This window comes from Meleagris gallopavo, chromosome 4 (assembly GCF_905368555.1).
Source record: "Meleagris gallopavo chromosome 4, MGAL_WU_HG_1.1, whole genome shotgun sequence".
NCBI classification, from domain to species: domain Eukaryota; kingdom Metazoa; phylum Chordata; class Aves; order Galliformes; family Phasianidae; genus Meleagris; species Meleagris gallopavo.
In genome coordinates, this window is record NC_139407.1 from 48,510,879 (window position 1) to 48,536,167 (window position 25,289).

At 40.5% G+C, this 25,289-nt stretch overlaps 1 protein-coding gene across 12 annotated transcripts in view; it reads left to right on the plus strand.

Annotated features, from left to right (window-relative positions):
* The window catches only part of APBB2 (amyloid beta precursor protein binding family B member 2), a 150,855-nt gene that overhangs the window by 50,294 nt on the left and 75,272 nt on the right, over nt 1-25,289 (plus strand). For 6 of the 12 annotated variants that reach the window (XM_085223254.1, XM_085223261.1, XM_085223256.1 and 3 more), the window contains 2 exons: nt 2,919-3,025; nt 16,214-17,014. In XM_085223254.1, coding sequence (XP_085079380.1) covers nt 2,980-3,025; nt 16,214-17,014 — 847 coding nt within the window. In that variant the 5' untranslated portion in view covers nt 2,919-2,979. Of the gene's footprint in view, nt 1-2,918; nt 3,026-8,104; nt 8,178-11,737; nt 11,808-16,213; nt 17,015-25,289 lie in introns of all 12 variants that reach the window. The other 6 variants (XM_085223257.1, XM_085223262.1, XM_085223260.1 and 3 more) reach the window with 3 other exon arrangements.

Consider the following 25,289-nt stretch of genomic DNA (forward strand, 5'->3'; position numbering starts at 1 on the left):
CATAGTCTTCCATTGCCACAGGTAAAAGAGAGGAACAGTTGATGCTGTGGCTCTTTTGCATTGCTGACTGGATATATAATGCACTGATTTAAATAAAAATAGGAATTGGAACTTTGGTGACAGGAGGAATCAATAATAAGATTTGAACATAATTTTTGCATTAGTGTTTCACTTTGAAGGTAGGAAGAGTAAAGACTTCTTGGGATAGTGCCAAAAGAAGTCAGAAGGTAGCTGTGTGAGTTGTGGTAGACCAGATACTCCGGGGTAACCATTTAATGAAATCCTGGTGCAGGCTATATGCTCTTATCGCACTGCAGCTCTCCTATCCTTGCACTCTGGAAAGCAGCTGAGCTTAGTTTCACCTTGTGCTCAGCTTGTCTTTGGAAGACCTTCCAGTGATCCTGGGAGCAGCTTTGGCTTGAAGCCCTGCTCTCCTGGTAGTGTGTTGCCATGCTTTTGCTCTGCACAAGGGTGAAACACAGTGAGCACAGCTGAGGTAACATGGATGGAAATGGGCAAGCTGGATAAACTGTTTTGCTGAAGTCATTCTCCTGTTTATGTTTCAGTACTTAATAGAGGACACCAAAATGAGAAATGTGATGGTTTTGTTCTTGTTTTCGCATTTGAACAGTTAATGAACTTTTTTAGATAAGCATATTCATCAGCTTGGAGAAGTGTAGTGCATCTCATTAGTTAATTGAGAGCTGGCAAGCCTAGGAATAAAGACATTTTCAGAGGTTTCTAATCCTGCTTTGTCTCCACTTCTAAGTTTTGCATCCATTCTTAGAAGGACAGCAGCAACACTGTGTTTATTTATTCCTACAGCATGCAGGAAAGATGGTGGGGAGTGATGAAATGCTGTAACAGAAACCCTGGTTGTGCTTGAAAACTTCCCACAGAAAACAAAAGCATACAGGCACCTGCAGCTTCAGAAGAAGTGAACATCTCTGATTTTGGTGTGAATGAGATTCCAAAATGACCATTACAACCCTGAATATTGCCCACATGTTTCAGCCTTTGCTGGCAGAGCTGTGCTGGCTGATGCTAACTGCTGCTCTACTAACTGTGCTCTGTATGCAGCGGGGCCTGGCATAGCCTGTACAGCTTGCTGGGATCCCCAACTTTGCATTGTATATGTACAAATGTACAAACGTAACTGTACAAACACTGTATGTGTGTATGCAAACACGCCTTCATTAATCTCAGAATGAGCCGCTAGATGCATAGTGTGAAAATTTTGGGATTTATTCTTCTTTAGTGCCTGAGCTCTTTGCTATAGCTGACCTATCTGTGCAGGGCACGTGTGTGGATTTTGAAACAATGAAAGGCATTCTCTTCCCTGTTCCCAGCATAATTATTTCCTGATATTCAAAGCCATACTTTTCAAGGCAAGATTGTGCTTTTGTCAGAATATCACCCCAAGAGTATGGGAATGTGATTTCTTGAGTAGCCGTCTCTTGAGAAACTTCACACAGCTCTTCTTTCCTGCTGTGCAGCTGCTCATTACAGCTGCTGGATGATGGAGGGAGTCTCACTTGGGTGACTTCTGTCATTTCCAGTCTTTTGTCTTTTTTCTTATCCTTTTTCTTAGACTTGTGACAGTAGGTCTGCTGGCAGTCTGTTGTATGAGCTTTAGGTAACCAGTATGCATGTATGTAGACCTGTATTTGAATGCACACATAATGTTGCCTGTGGGGGTCTAGGGAAGGCCAAGGAATTAGTCAACAACCACTGCAAACTCTCATAACTAGCAGTATAGCAACATAGCAGGCAAATATATAGAAGTGAAAACTGATATAGGTTTAACGTTCATTAGAAGTGTGGAGGTTAGATTGTTTATCCTGGAGGCTGTACTGAAGCAAACTTGACCTATCCGTCCAGTATTTGAACTCATAATAAATTTTTTTTTTTTGAAAAAAAGAGAACTCTTTTTTTGTTCCCCACTGGTATTGGAAGAGCCAGAGTAAAGTGAACTCTTATACAGCAGCAATAAGAGCTGCAACAAGCTCTGTAAAAAAAAAAAAAAAAAAAAAAAAAAAAAAAAAAAAAAAAAAAAAAAGTGGTAGCCTGAGATGAAAGTTGGGGCAGCCTGCTTTGTGATGTGTGCCCTTGGCTGCACAGGATGAATGGCTGGAAGGTTTGTCTTACAGCTCTTAGGAAGGCCTTGGTATTGAGTAGGTAGTAGGTAGATAGTTGTAAAATTCATTCAACTGCAAAGATCTAAAAGTCACTATGAGGCATGAAAAAGAAGCCATGGGATTTCTTCTCTTCAGACTAAAATATTTTATGCTTAGTATTTTATTGGCTCAGTAGCATTTTGATTGAGGTTTAGGGTTTGCAGCATGTTACTCTGGGCTGACCCCAACACATGCCATGCATTTCTTGGTCACTTGGGGATTTTGTTACTGTGGGAAAACTGACACACTAGTGTTGGACTACATTGCTGTAAAGACAAGAATGGTTTTCAGAAACAGATTCAAAGCAATTGGCATTGTGTGGCATGGATAACTTTTGCTTCCATAGTAAATATAGAATATTGATAAACTTGTTGCTTATTGATTGTTGCATGATAATTAAAATGACAATGCTGTTAAATTTCACCTGCTGTCTGGCTGTATTTATAGCTGAAAGCAATTTCTGTCTTGCAGTGTTTTGTTTGGATGGCATTGTGGGCCGTATTAAGTTGCTGTATGACCTGAGACATCTCTGTGCCTTCAAATTTATATAAGCTTATTAATGGAGGCCAAGCACTAATAATAAATTTATGCTGCATGTATAGCACAACAGTTCATCTACTCTCACAGCACGGCCATGAATAATTTATAAATGTAGTTAGCCTGAAATTTGTGAGGGTCATTAGCATTTTAATGAAAAAGATACAGCTGTTGTACTAAATCTGTGCTTTCCTCCTCCCCCAGCTGAGCGTTTCGATCTGTGCTGGGAGCAGCTGACAGCGCGCGGGGATGTGCTGACGGCATTATGGGCAGGCGCTACCCAGGGGCTCACTATCGGCCAAGCAACTCATGTATGTATGCAATTGGTCTCATTTATTGGTCACTTGGTTGCTTTTGAAGGCTAAGTTCATAAATTTTGAAGAAGTATTTATCAAAGGATGCTGACATATTGTAATCGATGCCAGCTCTCCTGTGTGTATACCCAAATGGTAAGTATACTGATTAATGGTCAAATTGCAGAGGTGTCTTTGAGAACTTTAAGAAAACTTAGGGACTTGAGTGAGCCTGCTGCGTTGTGCTGTGTTTTGTGATCAAGGTCTCTATTCATTTATTGTAGCATTCAAAAACTTAGCTGCTGTTTCTCCTTGCTCCCAACACAAGTGTTCAGTACCAGATACCTTCAGATTGGCAAACAGCTTGAACATCACTGTGCACAATTGCTTTAACTGCTTACAGCTTACACTAACAGCTCCAGTTCAGATTATTTATGTATGTGAGGTCAATCTTATTCACACTGAATTTTCCTGAATTACATCCTTCTGGATTATGTTTATGTTGGGTATTAATGTTCAGATATTGTAAATGCTAACACTGGGAGAATAAATGGCTGTTACAACTTTGAGACATCTCTGGTGGTCACCTGCAGGTCTGTTTGAATCACTTGATGTTATCTCTAGGTGCTAGCCTTTTAAGCCTGGCCTCCCAAGCATCCTGCAAGGCATGAAATCTACATCTCAGCCTAAGCTTGAAGTTCAGCTTTGAAATGATCCTTTGTAGCAACAGGTAGTAGGATCTTTCCTATTTCTACCTACAATAAATGGCATTTATTTATTGCCAGAAGAGCCTACAATGTGTTTCTTGTTGTCTAATTTAACACCTGCAGGCAGCGAAGAACTGGCAAAGTTCAGAAATTTGCATCAGGAACAACTGATGTCAGAACTCCTTGTTTGAGGGCAAGGATACCAAAATATCTACTTCATTATAGTTTTATTCTTTTGTTTATCCAGGTTTTCCCTTCTCTTAACCTGTCACGGTTATTAAGTCTCACTTGTTTTCTTTTTTTGTTTTGCTGCTACTTCCTGGTGCCTAGCATAGTAAGTGCTTTGGGCATCCATCAGTAGAGCACTGAAACTGACCAGTCTTTGGAGAATTAGATTTCTGGTAGCACCTTAGATCCTGGTGAAAGTACTAGTAAAATGTATCATTTTGCTTTTGCTTTCTTTGCATAAATAATGAGTAACGGCAGCATCTCAGTTATTGTATTTCAGTAATCACAGTTGTTGCCATTAAAGGAAGAACTTTACCCTCACTTTCTGATGTTTATTATGTAGTGTTAAGGAATTGGGGCAGTTTTAAACCTTAATCAATGACTTTCTATTTTGTCTATACATATGTGTATAGACATACTACTACCGTTCTGTAAATAAATAAAATCTGTGAGGAGAAGAATTAGGCCCATGTGGAGTAGGGCACTCTTGGCCATTTATGATATTGACTGTTTTGTTGAATGATTTCATAACTGTAGTGAATATAGAGCATTGCGTACTCTTAGAAGAGTAACAGAAGGTTTTATATGCAAAGAAATATAACAATTCAAATAGAAAACAGCTTATTTGAAGCCCACTGCTAGGAAACATAGTTGAAATGCAGATGCTGAAGGTAGAGAAGAAGCAAGATGTTTAAAATGTAGAACTGAAAGTAGTGAATTTAATAGGTACCTGCTAATTTTGGCTTTTTAAACATCTAGTTAAAGAACAATGATGTTGCCTGATTACTGGCCATGAAGAAAACAGTCTTGGGTGTATCCCTGGCTCTACTTAACACTGCTTGTGTTGACTTGATGCTCAACAGGGAGCCTCCCTCCTTGCTGTACTGTTCTTGTTGTTTTTCTTATGAAAATTATGGACGTGAGACTGGAAAGTCTCCAGCATGGAGAAGCCTGGCTTTGTAAACAGTGTTCCCCTTCACAAATTTTCCTGAGCTTCGTTCATATTTTTATCTCTTCCAATATTTACTCATAAAACCACTTTTCTGCATCAGTTGCAGTAACTCTCCTGAAAAGACAGGAACTGTGTTATGTAGCTTCAAATTTACTTTCATACTATGGCTAAAATCTTGGTTCTGTGCACTCTGTTAACAAAGTCTTCTGTATAACTGGAAAAACTTTCTAATGGGATGTTGGCATATTCTGCCCCCAACATAATCTCATTTGCTTTACGTGCTTGTAGCATTTTGTATGATACTGGAATCAAAGCAAAGGATTTTGTCGGAATTGGTTGCAGTTCCACTTTGCTGCCCTGCATGCAATCAAAGGCATGGATGGGCACAGTTTAAAACATAATTAAATGCACAGCAGTTATATTTTCTTAGAGTGATATGAAAATGCAAATTAAAAAAAAAAAGCCCTCCTTTTTTGTTTTCTCAGAGGACAAGTGAGGAAAGGCAGGAATTTCTGGGTGGTAGTTTTGGTAGTCATTGACCTCTGGAGCATGCTGGGTGGAGGCCCAGTCCCATGGTGGCAAAGACCTGCTCGCTTCTGCAGCTCTCTTCAGCCTTTGCTTATGCAGAAGAGAGCACCATGTCTGCCTTGCGCAAGTCACCATGGAGGGCAGAGGTGGAATTTTTTTTCCAAAGTATTAGGCATGTTTTATTTAAAAACTGCTTAGACTAGTGTCCACGTAAAATGATTTATTGATAACATTTCTGCCAATACAATTAGTAGAGTTGAAAGAGGTTATATTTCAGAAACTTCTGATGGAAAACCTTTTGGTGGAAATAACTTTTTAATGAAATATTCATAAATCAAGGATGAGAATGAAAGGAAACATCCCCTGTGGGATGGCACTCCCTGGACTGTGGAGGGGAGATGTTTGGGTCTTGGTTCTTCTTGACTGTCTCCCATGCTAGAGCTCTTACAAACAATTCAAAATACTTGAGGGCAGAGAGAGCAGGATTGATTTCATAAACCTGGGATTTGGTTTTCCTCCGGAATACTCAAAGTCCTGCTCTTTCTATTTCTCTTCAACATTGTCAGGGAGTGCCCAGCTGCAGCCTTTTTTGCACTGAGGTGTTCTCCCACTGCTAGTCTTCCAAAGGAATATTGATGAATGAAAATACTGAAAAGCTTTAGCTTTGTTGCAGTAAAATAAGGAAACAGATGCTGCAATGACAACATAAACAGCAATAAAACTCAGGATAAAACCTGAAGTTTACAGTCTTACAGCCAATCTCAGCAATTACATCGCTATAGTGATGTACGCAAGCTGGTGTGAGAACTTTCATGGCTTTGCACATTTGGAGTGGAGCCCCTGCTAAAACAATACAAAACCACTCCAGGAAGGTAGCCTGACTGTAGGAAGTGTACAGTTCCTGGTAGAGGTGTCCTGGTACCTCTCTGTCAGCAAAGACCTGCCGCATATGTCTTGGTATTTCCAGGCGTTGGTCTAACAAGCACCTGAGTGAGTGTCAAGTGTCACCTGAGTTCATGCTCAGGAAGGGCAGTTTTCATAAGGTTGTTGAAAAGCAGCTCAGAATCATTGCTGAGATGTGGAAAAGCCAGAAATACAGACAATTAAAGGAGTAAAATTTACAAAAGCACTCAATGGCATATACGTTGCTCTCTCAGTTGATGCCTCTCTCATTTGACTTTCTACCATTCGTAGAAACCTGTCTGGAGACTTGCATGACAATTTCTTTGATACCTCTTGAGAAGTCCTGACAAAACCCAAAGATGTTCTGGATCCCACAGATAGGAAGTTAGGTCTGCAGCACTGACCTCCTTTGACTTGGAGTCTACAGAGGGAGAGGTTCCTTTGTGAACCACATGGTGCCCTGGATGCATAGTGTCACTTCTGCTTTTTTGTTTCTTAGCATGGTTAAATACTATACCAAGTCACTGCAGTACACCTCTGGCAGTTCCATTTCTTTTTAACAATAGAACTGTTCTAAAGCTGAAGGTTTTCTGTAGGACCACACATTATGGAGTTGTATGCTGTATGCTTGTCCCATCACAAGAACTTCAGTTCCCTGTAAACTGTACCTGTAAAAGCACCCTGTGACACTCAATGAGTATGTGGGTAGTGACAGCACAAAAGGAAGGAGTATTTTGGTTAGCACATCGAGAACTTAAGACTCATTGAAATCCAGGCCAGTTCTTTCTCCACTCGTTTGAAGGCTTTTACAGCTAAGTTTGTTGAAACTGAGGACACTTTTAGCCATACTTTAGAGGAATATAAATGTCATTCAGAGCCGTTGCTTTTTTATGTTCTCCTTCCACTTTATTATGGATTGATCCATTTAGTTTATGGCGATCATAAAGCAAGTACACTTTGATTTTATTTATGAACGTGTTTTGTTTTATATATGAGCTCTATGGGTAGAAGTTTCTCATTGCAGCACAACAACATTCTCAAGCAACTCTGCTTGCTTCAATAGGCTGAGATTAAAGTTATTCCTATACTCTAGTGCCATAATAACATTTAGGAGAGTTACTATAGAGTATGGCCCCCTAAACAATCTCTCAGATGTCCGACAGCTTTAGAAGAACTGCAACAATTGGTTCATAAACTGTTTTCCTATTTGTCCCATTAAGGTTTTGTTGAAGATAATGTGTAGCCTTATTGGCAAATGTTGAGCCTGGCTGAAATTGTTCTTTCTATGATAAACTTTACTATAGCTTAGCTTTTAATGGAAGAACAAATTATGAACTAGAAACGTGGGTATGTTTTCAGGTTTGGTGAAACCTCTGCTCTGAAATGCATTCCATTACTAAGACAAGGGAAATGTGGTAAGGACATATGAGTCCAACTTGAAGATGATTTCAGCAAATGTATTTAACAATGATGTAAAAATATATGATGCAATAGCCTTGCTTAGGTGAGATACAGAATGTTTTTAATACATGGAACAGAATTCCATAAATCTGTAATTCTTTCTTCCTGATAGTCCATATCATCTTATTTTATGAAACCTGGTGATCAGTGCTCTTTTCTGTTAGTAAGACTTGGACTTTAATTTTGCTCACTTGTCTCAACTTACTGTTAGTGATTTGAAGTTATTTGCAAACACTGTGATTGAAATGAGGAGTTTTGATTCTTCATATTTAGACTTTTGATATATCAATATTTTAATTCTTGTCTCTTTTCGTATAGAGTTGCAGAGTCTTCTGAAAATTGGCCCATTAATTTAGTTTTCTGATTTGCATTTTTAGAGCTCAACTTAACAGTAAGTACAATCTTGTGGTAATAAGAAAAAAAATTCAAATGTATTTTGGGATCTCAGCTTTGAGAACAGTGGGTAATTGCTGGTTCAAAGCTATTACTGCCAGACTAGGTAGTTTGAGGGTAAAAAATGTTTCTGGTTAACCTTGATAAGAGTGTAATGTATAACTAGCCATAAACTTATTATCTGCAATTCAGGGGCCAGCTGAAGTTGTTGCAGGTGAAATCCTGAACCCAGGCCATCAGGAATTTAATTAGTAACATGCATTAATTTAAAAAGAGAATCTGAAGTGTTTGCATTCATATGCATGCGATTAGAAGCTGATGGTGCTCACGTGTATGCAGTGCTGTTTGTGGGAATGGCAGAGTGTTTGCAGGCTGCAACAGCAGGGCCACAAACAAGATATGTGGGAGGGGTTAATGATGATCATTCTTTAATTTTTTTGTTTTGTTTGGTTCAGCGCAACTTAGCTCATCCATCCGATCTGATAGTGTGTCAGTTTGTGGGTTTTTTTTTTTTTCTTTCTTCCTTTTGTTACTAATGCTGTGACCTATGCTCAGTCACATTTCTACTTTCACTGCCCATCCCTCCTGACCAAAGGGCTTGGTGTTGGACTCGTGCCATTGAGAACAGTTGGAACACTGATACAGGCAATAGATGCTGCCAGTTCTTCAGCCCAGTTTGGGAATCAATCATCTCTTTAATAGTTTTACTTCCTGATTTAGGAGTTGTCAAATGATCCAAGTTACACTGATGTGGAGGCTGAAAATTCCTTGCTCTGAATTTGATCTGAGTCACCATAAGTCAGTTTATGTGCTCAGCTTGTGAGCACCGATTCTTTTCCACAGTTTAATGAAGCACCTGCATACTCTGTTCTACAGGGCATGTTGGTTGCTTTGTTTCCCCAGAGACAGATTTATTGTAGCTTTCTTTTTTGTATGTTATCATGCTTCGGTTTTGGCAATTCCAATCAGATTTAACTGCATGTTGTTTAGCTTAAGGGACAGTAAATGCTATTTTTGTGTGGCACTCAGTACTGAAGTTTCAGAATACAGAAGATTAAATCTATCTTGGTTTATTGATCTCAGCTTCAGAAACCTAAGTTACAATTTCTGAGTTTGTCTCTGTATAAGAGGAAATGAATGTGTGTTCATTCATGTAAGCTTGTTCTCTAGAGTAAAGCATTTATTTAAAGTAGAGCTCTTTTTAACTAACAAAGTCTGAAATATGATCTTTACTGTAGAAACTGAGTGATAAATACATTGATTTTTTTTTTTTTTTAAAGAGAGAATATTAAGGCTCTGGATTTTAATTTACACACCAGGATTTTAAAAAAGACAGGTTTAGTTAGCAGATGTGGCTATAACCACATAGCTTAAATGGCAGAAGGTCCTGATAGCAGTGCTTGCCGTAGCCAACAGATAACGCACACTCCATCTCCTTGCAGTGACAGCACTGATTGTGCCTGCCAGACTCTTCCATTCTGCAGGGGGGTGGAGGGGGAGGGGAAATCTGATTAAAGGAAGAAAATCAAATTTGAAGAAGACTTGGTGCCTTGTTTTTGCAGCACTAAATGCAGGCTTAATCCTGATTGCATGCTGTGGATACGCAGTATATAAATGAAAGTGCTGCTCTTTGTTTCTGCAAGTGATTGCTCGACTCAGGAGCACTCTGAACAGCATGAGTTTGCCCAGGGAGTCCACAGCACTATGCTTCAGGCACTCAGATATATGCTGATTATTTACATCTGTCGGTCTTCATAAAATTATGAGGATGTGAGCAATAAATCTAGCATTTTTCTTGATAATATTTTTTTTTTCTTTGTAGGTGTTAGAATCTGTCAGTGAAAGGCATCTTGTCCTTAATTCTTGCTAGATAAGGAATCTGACTGGAAGGATGGGAAGAGGAAGAGAAAAAAAGACAAAAGGCAGTACCAGAACTAATGGCAGGACTTAAAATTGTCTTTTCCTTAAAAACAGTTTTTAAAGATGGATCAGCGTTATGGGTTTCTGTTAATAAGAGCATCACAAGAACATATACCACTGCCAGGCTATTGGCAACGTGGTCGGCTCTAACAGGAGAGGTGTGATTCTGAGGCAGCAGAGGCTGGCAGCGAGCCTCGTGGGGAAGTGGGAGCAAGGCGGGAAGCTGGTTCCTGCATTAGCAAGGACTGGAGGGGTGAGAACAGCCACCAGGGTGGGGCAGGGAAGGCAGCCCAAGGGGTGCCCTGCTTCAATGATGGCAATGGAGTACATGGTCTTGACAGACCACTCCTGTCCTCAGCAGCTCTGTGATCTGCATGGAGCAGCCTGCAGACAAGTGAGAGGGCATGAGCAAGCTGCTTGCAGCTCAGCTCCTGCCCTGCTCTTGTGTTCCCCAGCTGTGCTGTGGGGTCAGGCTGTGGAGCTGGGCTTGCTTTGCTGGCTGTGCTGAGCTTCCTCCTCCCACTCCCAGCTGGGCCCAGCAGAGAAATGGTGCTGCAGGAAGAGAATCACTTCCCATGGGAGCACCTTCAGTTGCTCTCCTCTACCATAACTCTTCATCCAAGTGTTTTTCTTTCTCCTTTTTCCTTCTAAAAACATTCAGTATCCCTTGGATATTGACCTTTTTGTGTAGGTGACGCTTGACAGAAAGGAAGCTGTTAGTCCGCGTTCTGATGTCAGCTTCATTAGTGTAAGTCTGGACTTCACAAGGAGGTTTTCAGCTGATATCTAGCTTTTACCATTTTGCTGGTTCTAACTGAGGAAGAATGCAGATGCAAGAAGACTGCAGTAGGATACTTAATTTAAATTGGTGTTTTAACCAGGTATTTACTCTTTGAAACTCAAGGATTAGCTAATACCGAGTTGGAATCGTTCTCTCCACCTGATTAGGCTTTAATGAGGTAAAGTCCATAGGACTTGAGGCTGTAGCCCCACTGCTTCATTTTGTCATTGAATGTTTTGCCTTCAGCGGATATCTTTGCAGATAGGATTTCCTTGATGCAACTGTAGTTGCAGGTGTATAGAAATGTGTATGCATTGTTTGTATCCAAACCAAAGACCCTAAGGCAAAAATAGCTTACCTCCAGAGAGATGGACCCACACAGGAGGCCACTACCCAGTTGCTTGTTAGAATTCTCTCCTGTTGGATCTGCCCTGCAGACTGTGCTCACTAGTTTCATGTGCTGGGTCTTATTCTGCAAGTCGTTCATGTGTTGATGTCTTACTGCTAGGTTTATCTTACCAGTGCTGGTGTAGTTTCCTGGGTAAGCAAGTGAAGAATTACTGGGGAAAACCCCCAATTTTCTAACCATTTTTTCCTCTTGCAATGTGTTGTGTAAAACTGGAGACTATTGTAAAGCATAAATTAAGAAAAGTGATGTTTGTGTTAGTTTTAATTACTTGGTCTTATTAGTATCTCCCATACTTTAATGCTTTTCAAATAGCTTTGAAAGCTCCAGAGATCATCACTGCTATGTTACCAGAGTTTGTTTAGAATACTTAGCCTTTTGGGAGCTTCTGAAATGTGGATTATTTTGTATTTTCCTTTGTTTTTAATTCTTACATGATCCCTCTTTTCAGATTTCAAATTATAATCTATTTCCTGATGCATTGCTGACGCCCCCGTGAGCCATGTCAGAAGTACTTCCAGGTCAGATCCCCTTTAAAAGATTCTGCTTTGCAAATATATAAAACTTTCTCATTTTTCTTCTTCTTCCCAGGCCCATCTTTTGCTTTCATTCTGCATTTACAAATGAAAAAGAGCAAAACCTTTCATTTATTATTGACAGCACCTTTTTGAATAAACTCCCAGTTTGGCTTTTTAAAATTAATTCCTATACAGAAAAGCCTTATTTCAGTTAAAGGCAAATCAGTCTAGCATTAATGTTTTTTTTCTGTTTGTAATGGCATTTTCTGTCTCTTTCTTCAAGCTCAGTAAGGCACATTACGTGATTGAAAAACATAAATAAAAGCCATTCAAGTAATAGTGTTACTTATATTATTGTTATGCTTAATGAATTGGGACTTCTTCCTGTTAAGCACATTACACTGGTGAAAGTGTATAGTTATGCTTCCATTCATTGAAAGTATATTTCCGGGACTGATATCTTATGAATAGCAAGCCAGAATAATTAATGAATTGCTATGGTAGATCCTCAACCTACCAAAATACTGTCTTAAAGCACTTCAATGTTGATAATATTTTTTCTATTGTTGGTTCTATACCAGAGTCGAGTCTTTTTCTTCTTGAGATGCCCTGTTTTCCTTGCTTACAACTTACTACTGTACATGTGCTCTTGCTGCAATATGTATCATTGCAGTCATGCTTGATCTGCTTGTCCATTTTTGCTCGTGTTTTAGCTTAAAGAAAGTTGATTACTCAGGCTCTGATGGGAGCCGTTGCTCAAATTGTCTGGGGTGCAATTTGTACAGCTATAAAATAGAGTGTAATAAAACTAGGTTGGGGCAATTGGAAGCACCCACTAGTCTGGCAGGGAAATGGTGTGCCCATCCTTTGCTTTGCTCCTCCCTTATCATGAGTTGAGCCATAATCTCATTGCAATGGGAGCACTGACCTCTTGAATGCTGGCATGGCTGAGATGGTCAGGAGTAAGTGAAGGCAGTGCAAGCCTTCCCAAGTGCTCCTTCTGAGAAGTTTGTTTCCACACCAGAAATCTTGTCTGAAAAGCCAGTGTTATGTGACTGACAGGAAAATTGTAATGCACATATTGGCACTTCTGGATGCTTTGTTACTGATGAAGATGTAAAGAAGAACTCTCTACAGGAATAAACTACCAGCAACCACCATAAACCTAAGAACAGAAACACATTTCAGAAGTGAGCAGAAAGGTAAAATCTGTTTACGGTGCCAGATGCTCTGGCAGATGTGACAGTCCAGGATTGAGCCCTGCTCCTCTCCTAACCCCAGTCAAAGTCAGTGAAGGTGGAGGGGCAGATCTCATGCAGGGATGAAAAGGTTTAGCACGGACACAACTCCAAAATGTCATAGAAAGCCCTAGCTGGGTGCTGCTGCTTATTTCTGTTGTCTGCCCCATGTGGCTCATGAGCAGAAGTACAGGAGGAAGGTGCATTTCCTTGAAATTTTTAAATATAACGCTGAGATGGGCGTCCTCTGTGAAAAATGAGGGTATTTGAGCATCATGGTGCCCTTTTTTTTTTTTTTTTTTTTTTAAGAAAAAGAGGAGTGGCAAGCTAGCTTTCTTTTTCCTTGTGCTGTTCTGTTCTGCAAGTTAGAGTTTCTTATGATTGTTTAAGCTTTCCCTTGCATTTGAATATTTTCCAACACTTTACTTAATCCTGGTCTTTCTGCCCTTGAGACCTAAGTGCTGACTTTGTATTTTATCTCTTTTCTTCTCTGTTGTAGTTTCCTTTCTTCCCACCTTCATTTCTCATTGAGAGAGGTTGGTGCCAGCTGTGCCTCTTGTGAAGCCTGATCTGGTGTGCAGTGACAGGAGGGGATGGAATGTTCCTCTCTGCATACACCTCCTGCTGCTGCTGCTCTGGGAGGCAAGCTGGTGTCCAGCAAAAGTTTCATGTGCACATTTTTCTGCATATGATCAGAAAGCAGCCTAATTTAGTGCCCACTTTATAAACAGTGCTTGGTAACAAAAGACTTTAGGTGGAGCCTCTGGAGGCTTTGCTCCAGTCCTTGAGCCACGTGCCAGTGTTTGTCGTAAACCAGTGGGGGAGCTTCATCAAGCAGATAAGCAGAAGATAGTACATGCTGCTTCAGTGTCTCAGTGAGCTTATACTTAGGGTATTTTTGATATGCGAAATGCTAGCTGCAGGAGGCCAATGAAAGATAATCTGACAGGCAGATACTTAAACTTTATCTAGGAAGATTATTTTTTAAGTAACTTGTTCAGTGGTGGAAAATAGCGGCAAACGTTTTATACAACAAATCGCTTGTAGTCGAGGATGAGAATAAATGTCTTGTTTCAGATTGAGGCTGTTTTATTTACTGATGGAAAAAACACCTCTGGAATGCAAAATAAAACATAATCTAGCACAAATAGGTACTGTGCAATTCCATGAGTGCAGCAGATCAAAATTACTCTGCCTTAAAAAATTTGTTCTTATTTCCAGAATGTCAGATTTTAACTGATTCAGGACAAGAATTTAAACAGCCAGTCTGCAAACATGGGCTTCTCCATGCTTTTAGATTAAAACATGTGCTTTGATAAAAACTACGTTGGATCAGACGTGAACTTTCTATTTGCACTAGTCTTGTTTTAAGATGAGATGCAGGAAGCGATGTGTACTGATGCATTTGAGATGTGCACTTAGAGAATTTCTTTCAGTCTTATGATGGCTGTGTTTTAGAAATCTTTTGTGGCTAAAACTGAAATTGGCAATAGGATGTTTAAACATTACCTAAACACAGGCTGTTGCAGTGTGCATGGGCAGTTCTGAAGCTTTTGCAGTTGAATACAGAGGAGGCAATACGGGCAACTGTATACTCATTTATTAACATTGTGAAGTGCTCCTTTTTGCTCTGTGTTTATGCTGATATGCTTTTAAAAACCAAATGTTTAATCTCCTGCAAATCTGTACAGTAGTCTATTCTGTCGTGTCAGATGTACAAGATGCAGCACAGCTCAGCAGGAATGATCTGTCATCAGCTAGCTCAAATGATAATTTTTCATTCCTAGATAAGCCTCAGACATATTTTTATGTGCAGTACAAGCAGTCGGTAATACTTGAGAATTAGGAGCAACAGAAAGGGTGCTTCATGCTGCAGCAGATGGGAGAGATTTATTAATTGGTGTCTTACTTGGTTGGCAGGTGTCAAAAACAGTCACTACTACTGTGTGTGTAAGTTGAGGTGCTCATGGAGTATTTGTACATATTAGTGGGAGCCACAAATAGGCAGTAAAGGAACAAATGATGGTTTAAACGAAAAAGAAAAGCGTTTCTTCATAATCTAAAAATCTATTCCCTGAAGAAACTTCATATTTTTCAAAACGTGAACTGTACCTCAGCTGATCAAAATCAGAAACTTGCCTACAAGTAGGCAAATAATGGTTTCTATTTAATACTGAAATATATGTACTGCCTCTTAGGATGCACTTAAGTTTGAAGTTTGCAAGCTATAGAAATAGTAAGCCAAGTTCATCTCTGAAGTGGACCTCTTTTTTTCTTTTCCTTCTTTAAGCTGATTGAACTAGAGCAGGATATTTTATGGAGGGATCCAAAGCACTCCACCCTGAACTCAAATACAGTTTTGTGTAATACAATGCTGCATCAAACAAGATGCACCAATTGTTTCTTCATCGTTCTGTCTTCCTTGTCCCTCCTCTGCTGTAGAAGCAGAGAATCATTACGGTTGGAGAAGACCTTTAAGATAATTCAGTCCAACCATCAACCCATCACCACCATGCCCTCAGATATATAAAATAATTACAGGGTTACTGAGGAATTACTGTACTATGAGTAGCCCTTCCGGCCATAAGGGACCCAGTAAACACCCTCACTAAGAGCCTGCAATGCTCAAAACTTCCATTACCCTTTCCCATAAAGGGGTGGGAAAAAAAAAGTGAAACTTCAGGTGTGAGGAGGCAGTGGCTGAGTGGGCAATCATACTGACAGTAACTGAAGAAGGAGCAACATCTGTGCACAATCTATTGAGAAATGTCTCTGATTTACTGCTTCCTAGTAGTGGGCACCAGAGAAGTTCTTCCCCTTTCGCACCCCCCGAGGTAGTGGTGAAGTCCTGGAATGAGATGAGAGCAGGGGGCAGCTCCTGGGCCTTGATGCATTTGCTGAGGGCTGTTCTCCTTGTCCCCAGCCAGCTGGGCATGAAGGAGCTCAGACATGAAAAAACACATCACTGATACAGGGTCAAGCCTTCTGCTTGTATTCTCAGCTTCGTGGTGATGATCTCTTTCTATTTCTCTGCCTGTTTTTCTCTATTTAATAAGCTAAGCTGTTGTTTTTTTTTTTGTTCTCTTACCCACTTAGATTATAATTATTTTACCAGAAGCCAAAATACTGTATAACACAAGTGTTTCATCGCTGCCTCTCTTGCTTTCCTAGTCGATTCCAGTGTGGACGCGCTGGCGGTGTTTATGGCAAGCAGCAGCACGACGGACGTGGTGAATCGCAACGGCCCCGCCACGCCACCCAACACCCTCAGCCTGCGCTCCTCTCACAACGAGCTGCTGAACGCTGAGATCCGGCACACCGAGACCAAGAACAGCACTCCTCCGAAATGCAGGAAGAAGTACGCGCTGACTAACATTCAGACAGCCATGGGCCTCTCAGACCCGGCAGCACAGCCCCTCCTGGGGAGCAGCTCTGCCAATATGAAACTGGTGAAGAACGGAGAAAACCAGCTGAGGAAAGCTGCCGAGCAGGGCCAACAGGATCCCAACAAGAACCTCAGCACCACAGCCGGTGTCAGTGTGACTTCTGAGAAGTTTGAAGGCAAAGAGCCGATCCCACAGGACTCCTCCAGCTGTGAAATATTGCCCTCACAGCCCAGGAGGACCAAGAGCTTCCTGAATTACTATGCAGACCTGGAGACGTCTGCCAGAGAGCTGGAGCAGAGCTTTGCTGTGATGGAAGATAAATCTGCACAAAGCAACAGCCAGGCTTCCACCATTATTGTCAATGGGGAAGTCCTGCCCCGGAAGCAAAACAAGCAGTCAAGTCCAGAGGACGGCCAAACTGCCACGGTATCCTCGAGCCCTGAGACTAAGAAGGACCATCCTAAAACGGGGGCCAAAACAGACTGCGCACTGCACAGGATTCAGAACTTGGCTCCAAGTGATGAGGACTCCAGCTGGACTACACTGTCCCAGGACAGCGCTTCACCAAGCTCTCCTGACGAAACAGGTAGGCATCGGCAGCTGCTTAGTGTTCGGAACATGGGGCTGAGCCTTCCCAGCTGGCAAAAGGAAGGAGTGGGGCAGTTCTGCAGTGTTTTTATAGGGGTGTGGATTGCATCCAAATGTGGATGCTGCTTGGCCAGCACACAGGTCCCTTCCATTTTGGTCCTTTGGTCCCTTACAGTTTGGTTTGGAAAAGGCACCATCAAATGCTTTAGGTGGGATCCTAAAAGCTGTGAGACCCAAAGTTTCACTGTAACTCCAAACTGCTTCAACATTGTCAGTAATACGGAAACTTCACAACTGCCGTTTTATAAATAATCACCCCAGCGTTCAGTGAGTCTGTGTCGTGAGATGTACACAATTGCCTGGAGATGCTCAAGTATTGTTGTTTGCCTGCAGATGGCAAGGAAGAACTTTTCTGAGTATGAAGTGTTGCTTTTGAGGAAATATTTTCAGGTTTGGTAGAGATTTTAGTTTTCTAATTCAAATCTTCTTGAGCCCTCAGTCATTTGATGATATGCTTATATTTAAAAGGGAAAGAAACTTAATTTGGGTCATTTAATTAATGTGTTTCATTGTTGTGGTTTTTTTTTTTTTTTTTTTTTGTTGGCAATGCAGTTTCATGAAGTAATTCAGAAGTTGAAATCATGGCATATTTTGAAATTCTGGGCCCATTAATTACTGGAACAGTAATGGTGACTGTTGCATGAACTTTGCTGTGATTTACAACATGTCTTTATTATTTTTAAAACCGCAGAGCTCTCATTTACCCTAGTTAATGGGCTTCATCACTTAACGCTTTTTTAATATCCAAGCCAATCTTTAAAGACACAACTTTATCAGAATGAGGGGAGGCAGTGTAATTCTTGAGGGTGATGTGGAGCTAAACAAATTTATCTTAACTTGTTTGTATTTAAAGTGATTTCATTATTACTGTATATAAGTTTTGTACTGTTTGGAGGCTACAGTGATCCAAATTCACAGCTTCCTTACCTGTCTGTAGCATTTGTGACAGCGTCCTTTGGATGTGATTGTAACAACAGTGAGTTTGGGTTTTAGTGTGAGAGTTCAGTCACAGCAGAAAGTCCCTACTGCTGTGTGGCAAATAATGGATCTTTCGATCTTTTTTGATGTGTGACAAACCTTTGCTACTGTAGAATTTTTTGTATAGTCATCTCTTCCTGTGAAAACTGAATGTGTTTTCCATTTACTGAGATTGCTGTTTGAATTAGTATTATTTCTCAAGATATATGATATGCATGCCATCACTGATAACATTTTCTGGAGAAAACATCAGTATGTTTTAGATAACAGTGCTGAGTTTGTTAGCTCTGTCTGTGCACTTGCCCAAGGCTTGACAATGGAAAAATATGGATAGAAAATTTATGTTCAGTGAAAATTAAATTAGCATAATTCCAAGTAACTTAATTAAATAAGGGTCAATCAGGATGAGCTAGTACAAGTTTTGTCTCTTTTAATTAACGTGTTTAATTTCTTCCTTCTGAGCTGTATGTTACCATTGTGTGACATCTGAGCTCTTTTGGCACTTGGAAAAGAGGATTTTCTGAGCTCTTTAGGGTCTTTCAGCTGTGCTTGGACTTCATAGGATGGGCACCACCGGTCTCCTCACTGCCACCACACCTGGGCAGAAGGAGAGCATTATGTATGGTCTTCAGTCCTTGTGCTTCTGCAGTAAATGCCAGCAGCCAAAGGAAGAAAGGCATCCAGGAGAAAAATCTGCAAAAGCAGACAGCTTTAGTTTATATGGCTTCTGGGAAGGAAAAAAAGATAGAGTTTCAAGAACAGTTAATCCATTAAATAGTGCAGTGCAGCAGATGCGTGGAGAATTATTAATGTTCAGTCCAGAGATTGTATTTAGCACTTTAGCATACATAGGAATGTGATAGAAATACCATTTACTTCTCAGTACATGGTTGAAAATTGCAATATACTGCTTTCACGTCTTTTAAATTGCTTCATCTTCTTCCTCCCTCTGTGAACAAGTCACTATTCAAATCTTGGATAACTGAGTGATTGAGGGTTTGCTTGCTTTGTTTTTGGAAGTATGTTACTCAAAGACCCTGAAGAATTGGTTCTTATTTTTTGTATGCACTAGGAACACATTCCTGTTAAGACAAAATCCAAGGCAGGAAACTTCTTTGTGATCTAATGGAAAGGTGCTTTTGAAAGATTTGACACTTTTTTGAGTGGGGAGGGAAAAAATGAGACAACCAATTCAACCTTTCCACTGCAAGAAGGAAGGCCCTTGGCAGATGGATTTGTATCCCTAAATGAGAATATGAATCAAAGAGAGGAGTCAAAAGGCCAATTCTCCTCCTTTCGGGCAGCACTGCTGCTGAATGTGACTGCTATTGAGCAAATGCTTGCCTGCTGCTGCTATCTCAAATCTAGGATGTCAGTTTAATGGCTGGTTACAAATAAACAAGTTCAGCTCAGCACAGAAATGGCAGCAATGAGACTCACCCTTGGGGAGGGAGAGTTGGGATCTTGCAAATGGAGCCTGATATTCTGAAATAGTAGTGTGTGTGTGGATAGAACGGCCCTCTAATACAATAAAAATTGCAGCAAATCAGGAACTAGTCAGAAAGATTTATACCAAGGCTGAATTCTGCCCCTGATTTTGACCTGCATCTTGGACAAAATTAAAATGAATGTCCTTTAAAAGCTTCAGTTTTCCTTTGCAGTACCTATCTGATAGAGACAACAAGGATGTTATTTAGTACAGAACATGTTTTCTGTGTTCCTGAATGTAGAAAATGATTTATGGTAATAGAAATACAGTCAATTATGCTGTAGATAAGCACAAGTCCTGTAATATAGGGGACAAAATATACTACCATTTGAACAATTGTAGGATTCCAAGTAAACATCTGACTTTAAGAAATAAGAGGTTTTTGGTTCATACCCACTGTGCATCCTAATAGCCCACAAATTTAATAGCAGGCAGTCCTTGTTTTCTTCTTGTTTTTTTTTTTTTTTTTTTAATCCTGCCTGATGGTGATAGCTGTGTATCAAGAACACAGGTTTTATAGTCACAGACTTGACCATTTGCTTGCAAAACAGTAAAGATGACTATTGCTGCATATCAGTATTTGTACAGGTACCATTCTATATGGGGAGTAACTAGTTGTATGTTTATATTCCTCTTAGCTGTTCCTGGGAGAGGATTTTGGGGAAGAAAAGGCAAGTCAGTTTAAGAGGAAAAAAATGCCTGAAGGGTCATGTGGTTATTTATACAGTGTTCAAAATAATGACCAGCATCCAGAGTCTACTGGTAGAGGGTAAACTGAACTTGATAGTAAACTGAACTTGAGAGGTGATCAGGTGACAGAGAGCTGTTGGAGAGGGTCCAGAGGAGAGCCACAAAGACGATCAGGGGACTGGAGCACCTCCCTTACAAAGACAGGCTGAGGGAGCTGGGCTTGTTCAGCCCGGAGAAAAGAAGGTTGCGGGGGGACCTCATTGCAGCCTTTCAGTGCCTAAAGGGAGCCTAAAAACAGGAGGGGAATCAACTCTTTGAAAGGGTAGATAACAGCAGGACAAGGGGAAATGGTTTTAAGTAGAGGGAGGGAAGATTTAGGTTAGATGTCGGGGAAGTTCTTTACAGAGAGAGTAGTGAGGTGCTGGAATAGGCTGCCCGGAGAGGTTGTGGATGCCCCGTTCCTGGAGGTGTTCAAGGCCAGGTTGAATGGGGTCCTAGGCAGCCTGGTCTAGTATTAAATATGGAAGTTGGTGGCCCTGCATGTGGCCAGGGGGATTGGAGATTCATGATCCTTGTGGTTCCTTCCAACCCTGGCCATTCTGTGATTTCCTTCTCAGTGCAGTAGCTGAATCCTTGGCTTCGGTGCTCAAGTAAGTGCTCTGGCTTGAAACCCAAAGTTTCTGTGATAAAACGGGTGATGAGCAACCTTTTGAATTTGGACAGCTAATAAAAATAGATGTATAAATTTAATTAATGTTGTGGCATGAATTATTGCTTATGTAGCTAGAGTGTGTGGTGAGGAAACACAGGAAAGGGAATGCTGGAATTGCACCGCCACCAGAGTGAAAGCTATGGAGTAGTTTGCAAGATTTTCAGATCACTAAAAGTAGCATAGTGTCTCTGTAGTGTAGTTTACATTGTTTTGTCATGTTGAGGAATAGCCTAACATGCTTTTCAAGCAGGGCTTATTGTATCTTTAACAATGCAGAAGACTTTTCTAAGTGTCTATAGGGAAAACTTGAGTTTTAGAAAAGGTAAACTGCTTAATGTCTCATACTTTACTTAATAAACTATTTTCAGAAGCTTTTCAAGCTTCTGTTGTTTCAGGAATGCAAAAGTGTAATCCCAGAACCTGTGTGTACTCTCACGGTATGAATGCATCTTCTTGCTAAAGTTCTTCTGTGCCTAGGGTTGTGTTTCTTTTCCAGATCTGCTCTGAGACCGTGGAAAGAGTTGGGTTTCAGGCAGACACATGACCAAGCAAAGAGAAAGGGAAAAACAAACTAAGGAAGGGAAATCAGAGAAGGTAATGGGAAAAGTCAGATCCTAATAGCCCTTTCAGAGGGATGTTAAGAAAGATGCACAGAAGAAAATCCACCAGTAACTAATAGCAGACTAACAGTCCCTCCTTAGGGGGAAAAAAAAGTTTTCAATTCATAAAGTTGTGAAAGTGATCACAAATTATGACCAAAATTGATCCAGCAAATCTCTGTCTCAGCACTTTTTAATGGTGCATAGAACTCAAGCCAAGTTTCAATCCACCTGATTGATGCTTTAGAAATGAGTGTAAAAATCTATACGGGAGGGAGGGAGAGCTTGTTGTTACCTTTGGAAGGACTCTCAGCCTGTGGACTGCTGTTCCTTAGGGCAAGCTGAATGTTTGAGAGTAGCTGGCAGCAGAAACAGGTGGGCTGCTTGGGTTTTGCGTGCTGACCAGGCACACCAGATCTGGCTAGGTGCTTGTTTGTTTTTAGTGCTACAGCAGATGTGATAGAGGAATAATACCGCCATGCAGCAGGAGTCCCTCGTCATTACGTTGTGCCTGTTTTATGGAAGCTCATGCAGCTGATCACACTCAAGTTCAAGAGTGCTGCAATGCAGGGGGCAGGTATAATTTTGTGAGTCTCCCAACTCGGAAGCAATTCCTGCCTCACTGCCAATAAAACCCTTGTTGAGTGCAGATCAGAGCCTGAGCTTCTCCAAGCTGATGCAGCAATGCCAGCATTGGGCCCCAGTAGCAATGGTGGCTCTGTCTCTCTCTGTTCTTGGTGGAGGAGGAGTTGTGGGATAGGGAAAAAAGTAGAAAGATGAGAACGTGGCTTGGAGGCTGATGAGAGAAGGGGGGAGGCAGGGGGGGAAGGCAAAAGGATTACTGCAGTTGCAGAGATGAATGAGGGCCTGGCAGTAGCTGGGAAAAGCTGGACAAACCAGGAATCAGAAGCAGGAGTGTTGGTATTTATTAAATTAGGCAAATAGGGCTACGCAAAGACAGTGGTTATAAAAAGGATGGTCCAAAACTTGCTTTGAACTCAGCCCTTGCTTAAAATTGGTATTTGGTCCCTGCCTTAAGGGACATGAAGCTTTTTTCATGCAATCCCATGAAAGCACATACATTTGCAATTAAGACTCAATTGCTTGATATCAAGATGTGTGAAGCCCCTGGGCGCTCAGCATTAGGCTGTAAATGTCCAATACCAGGATGCCACAGAATTCAAGATAATGATATTAAGAAGGCTTCCTGTACTGTCTGAGATCTGGATTTCTAAAGCCTAGCAGAGCATGTCCTTCTGTTTGTTTGCACGGCAGATTTATCCTTGATACTTCAGAGATGAGAAATTCTTGAGCTGCGGGGGATAACAGCCCCACATCTCAGGCACGTATTTTTGCTGTCTGCTTGCTGTCTCTGGGGCATTTGGAACTTAAATCCATTTTTATATGATATTACGTTACTGGGATTGTTTCTAACCGCTGTTTATTATGTTGTTAGTGTTATGCCTATATCATTTCATATCCTGGACTAATTTATTACTCAATATGTAAGTCTCAGAACTTCAATAAATTGTCTTAACGCAGCCACTTTTTTTTTTTCCCCCCAATCAGTGAAGTAATTTAACTAAACTCATCCTCCTGTTTTCTTAGTAGCTTTTCAGTCGAGATTGTACAGGGTTAAATTTAAAAATTAAACACTTCCTCAATTATTAATTCAGATATGGTTGTGATACACTAACATAGGTACAGTAACACTGTCACTACACTGAAGTAATAGTTATAAATCTATGGAGTTCATTTGTTTCTTGTTTGTGTGCAGATGAGCATTGCAGGGTAAGATACTCTACATCGAAGGCTATAGCTGCTTTCATGTTTTAGAAGTGGATTTTGGCCTTTCTGTGAACCTGAGAAGTTTCCAGTAATGAACAAAAGAGCCCTTCCCTCTTCCCCTTCTCAAAATAAATGCACAACTCAGACTGCCCAAATTAGTTTTTAAATTAGAATATATTCCCACCCAGACTTTAATTTAATTTTACCTTTACTCGGCAAGAAAAAGAAAGTCAGTTGCCCTGGTCATTTTGGCTGATATGATTCTTGGCTTTGCTTAAATTATTGATTATAGTAAGGGGAGGGACTTTCTGATGAGAACAGTGCTCTCGCTAATAGAAGCTTTTCACTAAATCAATTTCTACCATTGCTGCAGTGCACCTTCAGGGAGTTGGAGGTTATCAGCCTTAAGAAGAATTTTGTCCTCAATGAGTGGATCTTTGCCGTACATTTTTCTAAACCTTTCCTTTTCACATTTATGTGGGCAACTAAGGAAAAAACCCACCATAAATATATTACCAGGGTTGGTTTGCAGGGTGAGGGGCTGTTCTGGTCCAAAGTTGAGCTGATTAAATCTTGATGTGATTGATATCTGAGTGCTTGTGGGCTGAAAGTACTGTTTCAAAAGCTTGTCTCCTGAGCAGAGTCGGTCAGAAAATACATCACTGTCTTGCAAGCTGGAATCAATTCAGTAGAGAGTACCCTGAATGCATACACTGCTGCAGTTTCTCTGTAGCAGACTCTCTCAGGTTTTCCTGGCTTACTAGAAAACAGCAGTCATTTAAATGGTCAACATGTGGTGTTTCCTCTATTATTTCTATCTTAGTTGATTGAAGTGGCTTTTCTTTTCTCCCACCCAAAGCACTGTTTCTTGTTAGACTAATTAAGTAAGTGTCTGGTTAAGCATAGCAGCATATTTTCCATATTTGAGCTGGAGACTGATTTGGAGGTGCTACACAGAAGGAGAATATGAAGCTGTTGGGACGTGTACAGAGCAAACTTTAAGGATGCTGGTAGCAGATAAGTACATGTTGAACTGTATGGGAGCATCTGCTAACTGTAAGTAACACTTTCTCTTCTACTTAATCAAAGCTCTGGGTTATAACGTCTCTTAGCTCTAGTTGTTGAATAGTTATTTGTTAATAAAAATTTAACATAAGATCAGCTGATACCTGACAAAGCTTAAGATGCAAGATAAATACTGTAGAGTAGTGTTTCCGGCTGCTTGTCAAGTAGTGAATTGACAAGTGATGTTTTAGGCTTGTGTTCTGTAGGACTTAAAGGTTTTTACATAGGTTTAAAATCCATGATGAAATGGACTTCTGTTTTCTCCTTTACATGTCACAAATAGCTCCCATGGGGCTGCTTTATTTAATGCAGCCCAGGGTCAGAGGGGAATCTGACTAGATAAAGTGCAGCACCTCTGTGCATTCCCTGCAGTTCAAGGTAATGCAACTTACGGTATACAGAGTGAGGTTTTGGGGTTAGAAAGTTGAGGTGTTTTACAGTATTTGATTGGTATCTCTCAATGAGCATTGACTAGTATCTTGGACATGTTTCTGCTAATTTTTAATGGACGCCAGTTTTGCCAGTCCTAAATCAATCAGTTGAACTTGGTCAGAAGAATGATCTTTGGTCTATACAAAACCTTACTATACGCAACTTTGTTTTCATCTGTATTCACTCCAAAGGAGTAGTAAGAAATAGTGATCTATGTTGGCTTTTGTATTTAGAAAAATAATAAAACAAAAATTAAAATGCTTCTCATTCTTTCTCTGTAGGCAAGCCAATATAATTTATCACGCACTGTAGCCATAGCAGGTTTTCGAGGTAATATTTTGTGTTAAATTACCTTGTTTTCCTTCATGCTTAACTAAACCAGAATAATGAGATAATGAGTCTCCCCTTTTTTTTTTTCTTTTTCCCCCTCTGGAGCCTGTCAGCGTATCAACCAAGGAAC